Source organism: Phaethon aethereus, assembly GCF_964289735.1.
Source record: "Phaethon aethereus genome assembly, chromosome: 5".
Classification (NCBI taxonomy): domain Eukaryota; kingdom Metazoa; phylum Chordata; class Aves; order Phaethontiformes; family Phaethontidae; genus Phaethon; species Phaethon aethereus.
Window position 1 is genome coordinate 44,550,994 of NC_138579.1, and position 16,573 is coordinate 44,567,566.

General features: G+C 51.3%; 1 protein-coding gene across 1 annotated transcript in view; it reads left to right on the plus strand.

Moving 5' to 3' along the window:
• CREB3L1 (cAMP responsive element binding protein 3 like 1) overlaps nucleotides 1–16,573 on the plus strand; it is a 43,744-nt gene that overhangs the window by 16,983 nt on the left and 10,188 nt on the right. Inside the window, exons 2-6 of the mRNA XM_082001089.1 lie at nucleotides 7,237–7,465; nucleotides 12,255–12,415; nucleotides 14,107–14,185; nucleotides 15,132–15,289; nucleotides 15,903–16,052. Coding sequence (XP_081857215.1) covers nucleotides 7,237–7,465; nucleotides 12,255–12,415; nucleotides 14,107–14,185; nucleotides 15,132–15,289; nucleotides 15,903–16,052 — 777 coding nt within the window. The remainder of the gene's footprint in view (nucleotides 1–7,236; nucleotides 7,466–12,254; nucleotides 12,416–14,106; nucleotides 14,186–15,131; nucleotides 15,290–15,902; nucleotides 16,053–16,573) is intronic.

Below are 16,573 nucleotides of genomic sequence, written 5' to 3' on the forward strand. Positions count from 1 at the left end.
GCTGCTTTCCACGCTGGGCCAGTGGAGCCTAGTTTGCCCTAGTGGAGGCTGACATGTTACCCCTCCTCCCTAGCACACACATACCTGCTCCACACCCTGACATCCACAGGTGGTTTGAGAGCATGCAGATGGCCACACCACTGTGACCAAACTGTGATGCCACTTGTCTTTTGATTCACCTCGCCCTGGGCTCTGCCCTGCTCCACAGTCATTCCCTTTACAGGGCACTTCCAGTATCTCCCACATCACCACTGCCTGTCTCTTGTGCCACTACAGCAGCAGGTGCTTTCGGTGCCTCCTTCAGGGCCGCTGGGAAACCCAGTCACAGGCTGGAAGATTTTAGCTTTCCAAGTAAAAAGAGAGAAAACCTCTTTTTTCCTTCAAGGGCGAAAACACTGAAGTTAAAGACTTAACTCACCCACTCCTCCAGCACCTGGGTGCCTCCCAAGATTCATTCCCAATGAACAGCAGGCTCACAAATTCTGAGCTGGGTATTACATGGCTACAATCACAGCCACAGAATATTGATGTGGTCTGTATTGTTCGTATGCTTTTATCAACATCACCCGTTCTGTCTGATATTTTTCTCCCGTGCTGGGGTTGTAGAAGAGGAGGGGGGTGGACAGGGGGGAAAACCACAAAACCTTTATGCCACAGAGGTTACTGCAAATCGTGGGAGCAGCGTGTACCCGAACGGGTAAGTCTCCCGGAGAGGCTGGGAGGATGTCCTTTGAGGCACTCATTAAGACGTCTCAGGATGAGAAAGAGCCAGGAAGGGGCAAAGGCGCAGCCTCCTCAAAGGGCAGACACTCCCTCCCCCTTCCACGGGGTCTGCCCCTCGACCTTAGCGTCCAGTCGAGCCGAGCGGCACCCGGGCACCGCAGGGGAGCCGGAGACAGGGATACAGCGAGCACCCGGGAGGGCCCGGCCGGAGGCGCGGCGGGCCGCGGGCTGCTCCGTCCTAACCCTGCACTCCTCTCGCCCGCCTCGCGCGGCTCCGCTGGCAGCCGCTTCTCATTGGCCGCCGCTCGACGGCGTCGGCCAATGGGCGGCCGCCGCTGTCGGCCGTTGGAAACGTGCCGCGGCGGCCGTTAACCGCTGGCGGCGGGGGAGGGGCGGGTGGTTCCCCGCAGCCGCCGACCGCCCCTCGGACCCAGGGGCAGCGGGGATGTGCCGGGCGCCCCGGTCACCCGGGAGCTTCGGGCCGTTCCGCCTGACGGGGTGTCGGCGGGCGAAACGGCTGCGCGCACCCGGGGCCCAGGCGGGGGGGACCTCGGCGGCCTGGATTGGTGCTGCTTCGTCGCTTCAGGGTAGCGCCTTGCCTTGGCACAGTTCCCTCAATCGCCTTCCCCTGATTGTGTCTTGAGCCTCTGTCGTCCCTCCTAGGTCTTGTGGCGCCTAGTGCTGGAAATTGTAAATCCAGGTCCTTGGCACGGATGCGCGGTGGAAGGAGGTTTCCACAGCGAGCTGTGCCTGAGCCTCGCGGGGATTTTGCAAGGCACCGGGGACATGGCTGTGGCTGCTGCTGCCAAGGAGTAACGGCTTGTAGCACCTTTGGTCTGAGGGGCTGCAGTCCTTGTGGGGAGGGAGCTGATGGCACAGCTGGCCTGTGGGGAAGCAGGTCACCTGCCTTGCTTTCAGTGACCATGAACTCCCTTCTTTCTGTCATTCTGCATTATTCTACAGACAGGAATAAATTCTGTGTCTGGTTCTAGATCAGATTCAGTCAAACCCTGCGCGTCTTGGAGGCTGGGTGTCAGAGAAGCGTTTGCTTCACTGTATAGTCCAAGGTTGTGATGCTGAAAATAATCATGGGTGATTTGGACTGAGAAAGATTGAGGGGTGCTGCTGGTCAGGATGCTGTACCACTGCTAGAGAGAAATAGCAGTGATGTTTGCAGATGGTTTGGCCTGAAGTGCTTCAGCCATGCCATGCAGAGAAGCAGGAACAGCAAGGGGGTAGCAGGTCAGTGGCAAGCTATCCTGGCAGACTGGGGGCCTGGGCAGACCAGGTATGGAGCAGCAGGGAGCTGTGGTATGTAAGGGGAGAGACCAAGAGAGCAAAACGGGTCAGGGCAAAGGGGCACCAGAGAGGTTTCAGAGAGCCAAGAGGTGGTTGGATGATCACTTGTGCCCCTTGGGGTGCACATGTACCAACTAGACTGTGAGGTTAAGTGTGCACAGCCTGGAAGTGTCCATCCTACCTGGATCTTGTTAACGCTGTCAAGACCTTTCACAAGGTCTAAAATTCACTGCATTTTAAAGAGAGCAGAAGGACTGTCTGGAGTGTATGGGCTCTTCTTTCCTGGAATGTAAAGGAAACCTCGGCTGTGAAGCTGGAGTGCAGGGGGCTTCATTCCTTAGTGAAAGCAGAGAAGGGAAATGCAGATGTCACAGATGGGATGGGAGATTTATCTTGGCAAGCAAAGAGGAAAAATACTTTCAAAAAGAAAAGAGAAAACTCAGAAGAATCCCCTCCCCATCTGTGTTGCCTGCCAGCACGAGCAGAACCTCCAACCTGCAAAGGCTGTTCGTCTCCTGGGCCTGGGCTGCCGCCCAGCTGGATTAGCCCCTCGCTGCTTTCTCTTTGGAGCGAGACCATTGTGGTGGGAGCAGGGAGGCTGTGAGAACCAGGCTGATCCTGAAGGGAGATTGTCTCCAAACAACTCAGCTGGAGGTGGGAAGGAGAAAGTCACAGTCAAAGGATGAAAGGGAAAAGGAGGGACAGATGCAGCCAGGGTGACCACAGACGAGAATTGGATCCAGGAAGAGGAAACCGTCCCCTCCGCAGCCATGTGTGGTGCCATTGGGCTACAAGAGTGGCACCTTAAAGGCATCCTATGCGCAACCGGGCAGGGGAAAAGGCTTAACGCCTCAGTCTCTGCTTGGGTCCCCCAGAGGTCTAACACCAACTCTGGGTGGGGAGGAATAGAGAGCATGCATTTAGATGTCTGGATGCCTTACATTAGCTCCCAAGATAACTTGTACAACAGGAAAGGGTGTTCAAATGAGAAGTGCACGCACGCACATACAATGTGCTATTTAGACAACCCTAAGCATGAGGTCAGGATGAAAACATGTGGTGGAAATATGTTTGGAAGAGTCAGTGCCTATGTCGGTCACCAGGAGTGGGAGGGAGCAGGAGCCAGCAGCTGATAGATTCGCACTCTCTCCCCGCGATTGAGATGGCCTCAGCCCTAGCAGATTCTCCTGTAGCACCAGAGCAGCTCAAGGCTCTCTGTTGGGCCTGGAGATGCGGTGGTCATTGCCTCCCCTGTACCTCCGCACGCTGGCTCATCCCCTTTGGGCACTGCCTCCCCGTCCTCCCAAAACTGCGGTGGGGGGACGGGCAGCCAGAAATTGGGCTTGGATCAGGAAATGCAGCACATCCTCACCATTGCGTTTCTGTCCCTTGGCTGCCCCCTCCCTGACCGCTCACTGGTAATACAGCTTTGGAAACACATCTCGTGCTATTTCTTGGCTTTGGAGCATAGTTAGAAGGAGAAGGAAGGAGGGTGTGAAAGGGAGGGGGAGATAGCAGGAGCAAATAATGCAAAATGAGACTCTGCTGTGAGCTTTGTATCCCATCTGGAAGCTGTTTTCCCCCAGTACACTTCACACCCGCTCCCTCTGGGCCAGGATGGTAAGGATCACGCTTCCCAGTTGACTGGTCCCCCTTGCTCAAGCCAGGCCCATCTGCATGAAAGCTACTTGAGATATCTTAAAGGAGAATCTCAGCAGAGTTGCAGAGTCCTTCATTGTCACAATTAGAAATTCTTGGCCAATTCCCTGAGGAGCGGGAGCTGGCTGATCTCAGCCTGCCTGGAAGTTGCTCTCGAGGAGAGAGAGTCTAGGCCTTGAAGAGGCTGTAGGAGGATGAGCCTGTTCTGCTTATGCAGCTCTGTACATCCCACCTTCAATCACACCTGAGTCCTATGGACTTCTTCTTGGACCTTCCACCATCACGTGCCTCTGGTCTGCTGAGATCTTGGTTGCCATGGTGTTGGCAAAAGTCTCCCCAAAGCCCAGCACCTTTGTTTCATTTAGTGGCAGCACATGAAGGCCTTTAGCTCTGCTGGCCCCAGTCTGGGTGGAAAGGGAGGGCTAGTGCCTGCACAGCATCTTCTTTTGCATGTGACCTTCCAGCCAGGATAAAGCTACCGTCCACCCAATCTCATAGGCTAGCTCCCATCTCTCCACCGTCTGTTTGGAGATGTTGGACTGGTATATGTATGATTGGTGAGAGGTGAAAAAGGGGGCTGCTTTGATGAGAAGGCTTTGCCAGTATTTAGTTGTGCTGGCGGGTAAGACCCAGTAGCCCAGAGAGGGGGTATGTGCCCCAATATTTCTGGATTCTGAGGGAGGGTATGAGTTTCATTTTGTGCTTATCACCCGTGTTTTTCCCATACTGTGCAGTAGGTCTCTGTCCCTTGGGAGAGAATGGTCTCTTGTGGGCCTGAACTGCTGCATCTCTGGAAGAACAGTGTTGCCTTCATCCTCACTTCCAAGCAGCAAGGTCCTCAAGCAAGCCTGCAGTGTGTTGTCTAAAAGAAGAACCTGAAATCTGCAATTACTCCTGCCAAAGTTGGTGCCCATGTTAAGGCTCTGATACTCAGGCCCTTGCACCCATTACTTGTCTCTCATCTCTTAGCCACTGCTGGGGAGATTTTTTGGTTTTAGAGTAAAATCAGAGGCACGTCTCCGCCTCTTCCCTCTGGGTAGGTTTGTCCTACAATAGGAAGACTGTTGACTGACCAAGAGATCCTTGTTCTAAGCGTGGGTGGGATGCCGCTAAAAGATAGTGTGTGGAACTACTGCATAAATGCATCTTCTTGACTCTCTTCAATCCCACCTCTGCCTTTGTTAATGCACGGTTGTGAAAGAAATTTGAAGCACGTGGCAGTCGCAGATAGCTCTCCTCCCTGCAGCTGTCCATCCAGCTCTGCTTCTCTTCCAGGGTTACATGGTGGTTCTAGTTTTGATGGTTACAACAGTATATACAATTTGAGTGCCTCTTGTTGGATCCTGGCTCTGCTGTGCTGTCGTGGTGTGTTTGCAGCCAGAACTCTGAATCCCTTCACTTTTCTGTGGTTACGTTCTCACCCTTACTGTAAGACTATCGTGTTCATATCCTGTGTTTGCATGTGTTGTTTAGAGAAAGCAAGACAAAGAACAGCTGTTACGTGAGCAGGCATTCTCTGGGGTTAATGCTCAGAACTCCAAACTCTTTACCCCTCCATGCTCTAGGATAGGACAAAACTTGGTTTTCCAGTGCTTTTTAGATAAATATCTAACCCAGTTCCATCTGCTGACTCAGCTCCCTCTGGAGAATGGTTATGCTCAGCACAGATGGGAGGTGTTTTCTGTCGCTTGATTCAAGTGCAGAAATACTTCTAGGCAACTTGGAAATGGCTGGGTAGATTTTACCAAGCTACCCCGCCAACTCTGCTTCCAGTGTGGGAACAAGTGGAGAAAACTTCAGCCCAGACATCCCAGGGAGGGCCTCAACACTGGGATTTAGCATGAGTGTGCTTTCTTCACCTTACCTGCAGACACAGTGTCTGCCCTCCCAGGGGAGCCTCCGGTGGTGTCAGGCTGTCAATCCGGGCAGTGGGAGGACAGGGCAAGTGAGAAGGAAGCGAAGGAAGAGGAACCTCATGTCAGGCAGAATGCAGGTGGCAGGGACTCCACCCCACTTGCAGCATGCTCTGTGGGCATCTGAGTTTTTAAATTGAGTGGTTGAGGGATGATGTTGGAGGGTGAAAGCACTTGCATGTTGGAGATGGCTGCAGCTCACTGTCTCCCTCCCCCACTTGGTGGGAAGCATGGGTCTGTTCAGATGGAGCCTACTTCACTCCCCAGCCTCACCCCAACCCTCTGGCAGCCAGCGTAATGTTGACAGAGTGATACTGTACTCAGGTAAAACAAATATACCTTCCTGTAGGAGCAGGAACCTGCAGGCTCCAGCATCCGGGGTCCTCTGGCCAAGTCCTCCTTCAGTCCTACCTCTAGGGAAAGAAAGGACTACATGCACCTCATGCTATTCTAGGAGCCGGGCTCTTTCCTGAGCTCAGCTCTCACACTGGGATTCATTGGCATTCATGTCTCCACTCTAGGACCTGCGTGCTCGCTCCCACTCTCTCTCATCCATACCAATGCTCTTGGTATTTCAGTGTGCTGCGTTCAATGCCTTTCTGCCCACCCAGATGCTTTTCCAGGCAGGGGGGACCCAGTCTGACTCTGCTGAGCTCTCTCCAGTTCATTTAAGTTACACAGTTCCGTCTGTGTAATATAGTCACTTGAATGTATCTGTCTTTTCTTTCCTCTCCCTGAGCCAGAAGCTTCAATCTGCCAACAAATGGGATAATTTTTCAGCTGGTGTTTGGCAACCATCATTTTTCTCCCTGCTCAACCAATGCTTTGTTGTAGCAAATGGAAAAGTTAGTGACTTGACTTCTGAATAGGAGGATATGCCTCAAAGGAAACAGGTTCGCTGTAGCATCAGGAGCTCAGCTCTGCAGCAGCACTGGCCAGATTTACTGACTGTTACTGGAATGATTAGTGGAATGATTGTTTGTTGTTAACAGCCCATCTGTAGTGTTTAAACTTCATCGGGGAGCCGAATTTCACAGGCATTATCTGGCTGGAGGACAGCCTCATATGGTCCACAGAGGGGCTGTGAAATCCCAGAGGAAATTAAATACAACAGGGGGCCTTCCTGTTATGTTGATCCAACTGATCTTTTTTCCTCTGATAGAAATCAGCAGCTGGGTTGACGTTCTCTGGGGCATCAGGGTGCCTATTGCTGCTGGCAGAGAACATGAGAAAGTGTCTGTCACCAAGGACAGGTGCTGAAGACTCTGATTTTCTGCCACATTTGCATTTTGTCATCACAGGGGTTTCTTGCCTTGTGCTCTATTCAGCTCATTGTCACAGTGGGATGATGCTAGGAAGCCAAAGATAGGTACCCACAGAGAAAGGGGGAGATGTGAGAATATAGAAGAGTTTCATGAGTGTTTCTGTCATAGATAAACAGGCGGAGAAGATGTACAGCACCACATCCCGTTCTATCTTAATTCAAAGTGTTTTTATCAAACCGATGCAGGCAAGGGATAGAAACTGCTTTTTCCCATCCAAAAAGGGCTGTTGCTGAGGTTTGGCTCCCAGTGCAGAGGAAGGCTCTCAGATCCCTCTTGGAGTTGACACTAACACTCTCCCTCCTTTTGTCTTTCCTCAGCACTTCTCAGAGAACCTGGATCATTTCTCTGACAACATGGAAGATTTCTCCAACGACCTCTTCAGCAGTTTCTTCGATGACCCAGTACTGGCTGAGAAGAACCCACTGCTGGACATGGACCTGGATCCACCCACTCCAGGCATCCAGGCAGAGCACAGCTACTCCCTCAGTGGAGACTCTGCTCCCCAGAGCCCCCTCGTGCCTGTCAAGACTGAAGATAATGGTAACGGTGAGCATGAGACGCACACACTGCACAGCTTCGGGCACATGTGTTAGTAGAGGCTGTGGCCAGCTTCCATATATAAGGACAAACTGGCTATTCCTTGGGCTTGCGCATGGCTAATCCAGGGAAGAATTTGATTTGCTGTTGTCAAATACAGCCCACATTTTTTCCTTCAGCTTGTGCTCTGACAGTCACATTGCTCCTTTGCTGGGCTAACTGTTATTTACGAGGATGATAATTGGTTGTGGTTCAGTATGCCGCCAGCTTCTGGCAAGCAATAGGCAATGTCTTTTTAGGACCCTGCAAACGTGGGTGTGGATGCCCCAGATCCAGGTCTGTTTTGGCATCAGGCAGCAGGGTTTTGGCCTGAATATAGGAAGCATGAGTTTGGCTGCAACCAGTGCTGGTACATGTGGAAAGCTAAGTGGCTTCTTTACCAGCAGATCTTTTAGCAGGAGACAGAGAGGAACAGTCATTTCAAAACCTATTTTTAAAACAATTCATTTCAGGATAATTTATAATGGCTGGATATTTTTAGAACCATCCTTGCAGAGAGTCCTGTAATTTGTGGGACTGTGTGGGTGTCCCAACAGCTGATGGACACCAGGCTGCCTGAAAAAGCAGTGGCACAGGCTCAGTATACACAGAAGAAAGCCATTCCTTTGAGCAAGAGTGAGACCTGGGACAGAGGCTTCCCGTTCATGGCCAGGAATGATCCCAGCTCTCTGGTACAAACACCAAGGCAGGAGGAGAGGAGCTGGCTTCTGCTGCCTCTTTGGTTCCTGCAAAGGACGTAGCCATCAATGCCATGTTCCTTTGGGGCCACTCAGAGAGTTGCTGGGAGAGAAGGTCATGGTAGGCCAAGCAAGCTCTGCCTTAGTATCAAAAAAGCTTTCCATTTACATTTCTTTTTCCTTAGTTTTAACTCCAGTACAGTCTTGGAGGGCACTCAGCCCAAACAGGCAACCGGGCGACTAACAAAAACAAACCAGGATGAGCACATAAACACATCTTTATTTTGCCCCTGCAAATGAATAGGAGGAGATGAGGCTTGGGAACGAGAGAAGCAAAAAGCATGAGTTTGTAGAAAGCGGCGAAATGAAGTCTGCCTGCATGAAGCTACCTCAGGGACTGCTCTCTGAGACATTTGTCACCACTTCAGCTCCTCTCCTCTATGTCTGGACATGCCCCTGCTTCAGCTGCAGTGTCTCCAAGGCAAGACCATGACTCTCCTGAATGGAGTGTGACACTGCTCCTTGGACAGAGGCCAGCACAAGGTATACAGTGCATAACCCAGGAGAGCTTGAAATGGACCTGGCAGTTGCTCTCTGAGAGTGCAGATCAGCTCTATACAGGGAGTAAGGCCTAGTATAACGTGGCATAAGTTATAGGGGTTTCTATGGACCCAGTCCTGCAGTGGGATAATTCAACCCATCTTTGCAGGGCTATCTTGGCTCGTAATTGGATGTGAGTCATATTCTAGTATAGCCCTGAGTCAGGTCCAGTATTTGCAACACTGTGCAGTCCTTTTGGCATAGCTCCATCCAGTCTCAGTCCTTTTAGACATTCACTTCAAATTAATTACCCAAGAATGGGCTTTATTTAACGTTAAGCAAGCTCTGCTTGTTCTGCAGAGTTCCTCAGGAATGCCCAGGCTCTGTCTAGGCTTGGAGCTGGCTGAAGCTTGCTATTTATCAGCTTTCTCCCAGCTTTTCTGCATATCTCCAAAACACTTCTAAATCCTGCCCCTTCCCACATGGTTCCCACTAACATGGGTCAGCTGGGGCAAGCCGCTGGGTGCATTGTGACCCTGCTTATCAGCGGAGTCTGCTTTCCAGATGGTTTGCACGTACAGGCTGGGTGCTTCAGTTCTCAGTATCAGCCCTGTTCTTCAGGGCGTGATTTGATGCCAGGAAGAGGGGGAGCCAGGGTTGTGCAGAACAGTGGGTGCTGGACCAGCCTCAGGCTGTTGACCGCACTCCTGTTCAGGTCCTGCTTCCTCACTTGCTCTGCCTCACCTCCTCAACCCTGGGCAGCTATGGATACCTCTCAGCCCTACTTCTTCCCATTATGTACGGAGTATCTAGAGTATAGGATGAGCTTCCTGGCACGCCTCACCCACCAATATACAGTAAACTCTGCAGTGGTTACAGACTGGCCATACCTCTGAAACATCCTCTCAGGCAGCAGAACATAGATGTGTCCACACAAAATGCTTCCTCCTCAGTCCCTCATTGACCTTCTGACGGCTTATGTGTTTCTGATTCTGTAACCCAATCACTCCCCAGATAAATCTCCAAGGGTGGGAAAGAGAGCAGGGTCAGAATGTAGACAGGAAATGGGAGGACAGTGCATACTGATCTGGGTGTCTGCTCCTTGGACTGTCTGGACTGACAGTACTGGGGGCTGCTCCCTTGCTGAGTCAAGTCTGTACAGGGAGAGCTCTTGGTGGTCTGTTCTCCCTTGTCTGGTAACTTGCTTCAGCAGCAGCCCTCCCAGACAGAGGATGCCCCACGCCTCTGAGAAAAAGAGAAATGTAGAGCTTTGCAACAGAAAGGGAGGATGAGGAAGATAAGGCTTAAAATCACAGTAAGGGAACTTCAAATTAGCCAGTAGGCAAAACCTTCCCATAGTGGGCATAATGAAACCATAGAAGAAATTTAGTGGGGAAAGCTGTGGACTCTTCATCACTTTTCAGAGGGGTAAGATCAAGTCAGACAGCCATCTGTCAGGACTGACACTGGTTTATTTGAACTTGCCTAGAGCAGCAGGATAGACTGGAAGACCTCTGAAGGTCCCTCATCTCTGTGACAGGCTGTGATCAGGCAGAAGTCATCAGTCCAAGTTTTCTGGCTGCAAACACTTGTGGCTGTGTAACACCTTGCCTCTTTCCATCAGAAAGGACTTGTCTGCGTACCAGGGGTAACAGACTTCACTACCAGCTGCGGGTTTGGTGTCCTGAGCAGGACAGAGAAAACACAATTCAGTCTGTGTCTGCTCAGCAGCCTCTCTGTTGTCATGGCTGTGCGGTGCACCCCTGCCTGAGACTCTGCCTGACGACGTTGGCCCCGCTGCATTGTGGGAAGCTCCAGGAAGCGATCCAGCAGCACTGAGAGCAGTGCACACATGCACGCAGAGCAGCCACAGGAACTTGTGTCTGTGCTTGAAGATGTCTAGTCACACAGGGAGCTGGAAGGAACGAGCCTCTGCTAAGAGAGGTGCTACCTATCTAGGCAGCAAAATAAGAGGTGCTAGACCAAAGACAGGAAGACAATGTGTTCCACTGGCAAGGGCAACACTGCGTTAACTGATATAATTCTTGCCCAAGCTTTACCACCACCGTGTCCAAGCAAAAGTAAGAGGCAGGATTCCACCCTGTCCTCTCCTGAGAGCAAACAGAGACTGAGTTGGGCAAAGGTGATGTCAAGCTACCTTTAAGTTTAGTTCAGATGGCAGCTCCCACATCAACAGCTGCTTGCTTGTACTCTTCTTTGTGCAGGCTTTTCTGGAGCTGAGAAGGACCTTTCTCCCTCTCTTCTCTTGCCAGGACACCTTCTATACTGAGACTGGCACTGCAGAGCTGCTTTGAGCAGCAGACAGCTAGGCAATATCCCTGGGTCTGTGAGTGCTGTATGCAGAGAGCAGTGCAGAGGGGTCAGGGAGCAAGCCCAACTGTGGCCTTACACTGAGCCAACTGCGGCACTGTCTGGTGACACACTTAGCAATAGTCTGTCCTGTGTCAAGCCAAATGCATTTCTGGTTGTCAGATAAAAAGGGGAAGGGATGAGAATTAGGGAGGAGGATGCAGGCTCCAGGCCAGCTAGGACTAGCTTTTTGGCAGGCTGAAGTATTTAAAGAGCAATGAGAGGACCAAAACTTCAGAGCAGAGCCCAGGCAGCTCTCCTGGCTAGCAGGTTTTTTTTCCCATCTGAGCTGCAGCTTATCCACCACAGCCTGAATCCCAGCTCCTGGGATCTCTACTTCCAGTGACAAGCCAGGCTTACATCAGAGACGTGCACCAGACAGAGCAGGCAGGGGGTGAGGGGAGTGTGCCCACACAGCTCCATTCAGTTCTCTTCAGACACTTCCTTTCCTTCGCTGCTGTTTCTGTCCCTGCCAGCAATGGCAGCAGGGCATGGCTGTAGGCAGCAGTCCCCCTGAGCACTGCAGGGTGGAGGAGGGAGCCTCAGAGGTGAGACTGAGGGGAGCAGCCTCACAAGCAGGTGCCATGTTGGACTTCCTTCCACAGAAATGGACCTTCCTCCTCTCCTGTCATGCAGCAAAGCTCTGGTACTTGGCATGACATCAACGGGAGGCCAAAGCAGCACTGTCAGCCTTTCGTTGTCATCGTGCTTGCCCTCTCGCCAGCTCTCTAGCATGGAGATGGTGCTATTCTTGGTAACACACCTAGCAGCCCTGTGATGCTGGCCATGCTGCCTAAGGAGCAACAGCCCAGCATCCTCCTCTCACTGAGCTCTAAATATAAATAAGCTCCAGAGGATGAGACCGAGACATCACTAGGGGAAGAAACCCCGCAGCTGTCCTCCAGCGCTTGGGCTGCACAGTCAGAGCAGAGCTGAGACACAATCCCTCTAGCTCTGTTCTGTCTGCTCCCCGCACACTGGGGGTTTGTTCCCTTTTGTACTCTGTGTTGTGGGCCTGCACATGCTTGTGTGGTGACAGTGCTAAACTTGGAAAGGCAGCCTCCCCAGATGGGGGGAAGCTGTCTGCATGGCTTTTTTTTTTCTTGTCCTGTTCTTGCTGGAGTTTGACTCTCACATTGTGCATGTTTCAGAGCTGGAGAATGGAGTGTGGTCGCTGGGGCCCAAGCTCTGCTCCATCATGGTGAAACAGGAACAGAACCTGGCTCTAGACCTGCCTGAGTCCCAGCTACCTGCCAGCTCCATACCAGTGCTGAACCTCAACCCTCTGCAGAGACTGCCAGTCCCCGAGGAGGTGAGCCCATCTAGCATCCATCGGGAACCCAGGCTCTCACACAGCGGCACCCGTGGTGATGCAGACGCAGCCATGTGACTGCAGAGTCCTGCTAGGTGATTTAGCCGCTGGACAGTCAGGAGAAGGTGATACAAAGCCCAGATACTGCATTATTTGTCATTCTCCTCTTGAAATGGCAGTCAGAGGAGCAGCACTCCTGATGCTAGCTAGAACCGTGACCTTGATTCCTGCAGTGAAGCTACAAGACAGCTTATCCTTCCAGAGAAAATGGTCGAAAGAGCATTTCTCCAGCACAGGAGGCTTTACAATCTCAGTTAAATACAAGCATGTTTCCTTGGCACAAAAGCCAAAGGCTTTTAAGCTTGCCTGTGCTGGAGGCCTGTCCCCTTCAATCTGCCAATATTTCTATAGCCACTCTTGGCTTATTTTCATTTTTTGGAGAGCAGTGTCAATTAATGTGATGCCAGTGACCCCACTATTCCTGAGTATAGACCCCTGCTCTGCCACTGTCTTTTTCGTGGCTTTGGGCTTATCATATTGCCTCTCACTTTTCTCAGCTGCTCACTGGAAATGGAAGTCCCACTCCAGGTCCTGCTTTCTTTTTCCAATGAAGCAGCAGGAATTATTATTCCTAAGAAACAAGGGACCAAGTCTTTTGGTCATATCTAAGTTCTTAAGAAGTCTGTTTGTCTGAAGGAGGCTCACTTATGCCACTGGTACATGGGTGTAAGTTTGGGGCTCAGTTCGGCTGGCCTTGAGTCCAGCCGTGTTGGATGGGAAGGTCTGACCAGTCTCACACAGACCTTGACTATCTTGTAGCAGCTCAGTAGATAACAGTAGAGCATCTCTGGGGTTCACTTCCTTTTTTCACTCATGCTGAGCATCTTCCCATTTAAACAACCATCCAAAACAAATGCGTACTTCCAGCCAAAACTGTGCACAAACTTCCTCCATTATTTACACAGCTTGAACTTGCTGTGCCCTTGAAGCTCTACTGTGTGTGCTCAGCAGCCATAGCATGGTACTCTCTCAGCTGTGTTTACAGTCTGGAGGAGTTTGCAATGTGTCTGTTTAGTGTAAAAACTCCCCCAGCCTATGGTGGGCTGGGGGCTGGCAAGCCGGGTTGCTGAGGGGCAGCATAGCCCAGATGGGAATAAGTCTACTCTTTATTTAACTCTCAAGTCCCCTCCAATTGGAAACAGCTGCCCAGTGGCCCTGGTGAAAATCATGTGAGCAGGACAGGGGGTTTGTTCTGTTTCTGTTTCTGTACAACCTCTATATTCCCATTTCTAATGAAGGCAGATCAAAGAGGGATTTCCCATGGTAATGGATAGGTTGGTTTAAATTGCATTGTCTGGATCTAGCAAGGGAAGAATTGCCAAGGACAAAAGTTATCTCCCTTTTGGAGGTACCCAGTGCACTGCTTGGCAGCATATCCATCTGCCACTGCCTCTACCTCTGCAGACTATCAGTACTGTGTTTGTACTCTCTGTGCCTAGCGACACACACTTCAGGGGGCTTATGTTTGGACTCTTGGTTTTTGTTATGTGTGATGAGAGTCTACTTTGGGGCAGAGCTGTGACAGAGGACAGAGAGCAGGGGAGCAGTGGCTATGAACAGAGCTGGCAGGAGCCCTCTGGGCAGGCGAGGTGTGGCAGTGCCCAAGAGCTCTTTCTGCTTCTCTTCCACAGACTCCCATAGAAATGACCCCAGCACCTGTGATCAAAGCTGAACCCAAAGAGGTGAACCAGTTTCTAAATGTACCTGCAGGTAAGAAGATAGAATTTGCTGGTCAACTTACATCCCCCTGTATTACTCAGATAAAGATCATTACTATATAGGGAGGAAAGATGAGAGCAGAGCCATGCATACGAGGTAGCACTGCGGCACAGACCAACAGAGGTGTGAGCGCTGCACTGTTCCAACTCGGATCAGTGTCTGGACCAGCAGCCACACACAGAATTGTTCAGACAGGGACTCCCAGGCAAAACAGGCTACTTCAGAGTTGGAAATATGCAAGAGTGCCTTTAAAATCCTCAGAGAGACTGTAGTGTTATCCAAAAACAACCATCTGAAAGTCAGGAAATTCAAGATCCAGTTTAATTTGAAAGAAACCCAAGCATCTGAAAATCTGCCGATGCACAAATGAAAGCACTATAGGAACTCCACTGCCGCAGAGAGACATTCCTTAAGCATATTCCCACCTCCATTAAGGCCCCCAGGGCTCTCCAGTACAAAGTGGGGACAGTTTTCAAGTGCTTGGAAACCGACTGAGTGACCGGAGCCTCTTTGGATCAAGTGTGCTGGCAAGTGTGTGAGCCCTGCGGTGCTTTTGGAAGAGCTCTTCTCTTACAGAGCTTTCTGTACTTGTGAATAGGCTATGGAGCAAAACATCACGGGCTTTGTACTCCATTTTAGTTGACACTGGAGTACCTTATTGCTTTGTAAATACCGTCACTGTCTTGGCAAAGCCCCTGCCAGCTCTTTGACTCCTGCAGTTTCTAGTTTAGCACATCTGAGGTCAGCCTCACCTCTGTCTTGGGCAGTGCTTAGTCCAGCCTTGTTCTCAAACACAGCCCGTCTTGTGAGACTCATCACCCTCTCCTTTCAGTCCTGTGTTATAGCAGTGCCTTTTCCTGGTGCTACTCAGGACCCTGTGCCTGTACCAACAGGCTGACATGACAGCCATTGACTTGATCTCCTTATTTCTCAGTAGATGACCTGGTGCAGATGCCTCCAACTCCACCCAGCAGCCATGGCAGTGACAGTGATGGATCTCAGAGCCCCCGGTCCCTGCCTCCCTCCAGCCCAGCCCGACCTGCTGCTCGCTCTTCTACTGCCATTTCCTCCTCACCTCTCCTAACAGCACCACACGTAAGGAGACAGCAGGACATCACTGGGACACGGTGCTCCTTGGTGCTCAGAGTGGGTTGGAGGCTTTCCAAGGGTCATGAGGGGAGTCCTGCTGTTGTTAAGGTCTCTAAGCTGACATGCCCTGGCAAGGCAATGTGATGTCTTAGCACAAAGATGTGGGGACAGGATGGTGCTCACAGGAGTGAGGAGAGGCACAATGAGTCTTGCACAATGCCTGCCAGCAGCTACCTTGTTTTAGCAAGTGGTGTCTTTCACCCTGTACTTTGGGAAGTGGCCTATACACAGGAGGACTGTCTGAGGAGGTTAATGGAAGAGAAGAGAATAACTGAGAATCCCCATAACCACATTGTGTTTTAACCATCGCCCAGAAGTTCTTTGGAGGGGTCCTGCAGTGCAAGTGTGTAGCCAGCCTCACTATGAAGGAGCAGATGCCCTCCGAAGTAAAAGAGGAGGGCACCTGCTGAGCTGTGCCCCCAGGATCAGGTTGAGAGCAGGAAAGAGCACTGCCCTGCACTTATTGTACTGAGCCCCTAGCTGCTCTGCAAGGTTTTAAGGAGGATCACTGGGATGGAACTCCTTGCTGACACTGACGGCTGCTCTCTGTGTGTTTCAGAAGTTACAAGGGACCTCTGGACCGCTGCTCTTGACTGAAGAGGAGAAACGAACCTTGATTGCCGAGGGCTACCCTATTCCTACCAAACTGCCCCTCACCAAAGCAGAGGAGAAAGCACTGAAGAGGGTCAGGAGGAAAATCAAGAACAAGGTGACTGGAAAAAAATGTAACTATGCAGTTTTCCCATGATTCCAGAACATCCTCAGCTGACCAGTGCTAGAGTTACCCTCACCTCAGCTGCAGTGCAGCTCAGAAAAGGTGGGATCCTGCCTGTGGTACACCGGCATGAGCCTCCCAACCCACAGAAATGATGCCATAGGGCATCTCTGCATGCATGTGTATCTGGGAAGTGTGGCTTCCAGCCCCAGCTCCTGGGAGTGTGTGGCCTGGGTTAGGGCCCACAGACTAAGACATCACGGGTCAGACAAACCAGCCTGGTCAGGCCTTGCTGTGAGGGCAGGGAAACAAGAGCCATTACATGATGCAGGACGGGTTCATTAGCCCGGCAGAGGCTGTGAGACTTTAGACTGTGGGAGAAATGATGAGACCCTGAATTAGTCACCCAGTGACTCAGAAGTGGTCTGGGGCAGAATCTGCCCAGATGGCCACAGTATGTACCCCTGTGAGTCAGAGGAGTTCAAAGCAACCCTAAAAATGCTCTCAGCAGCAAG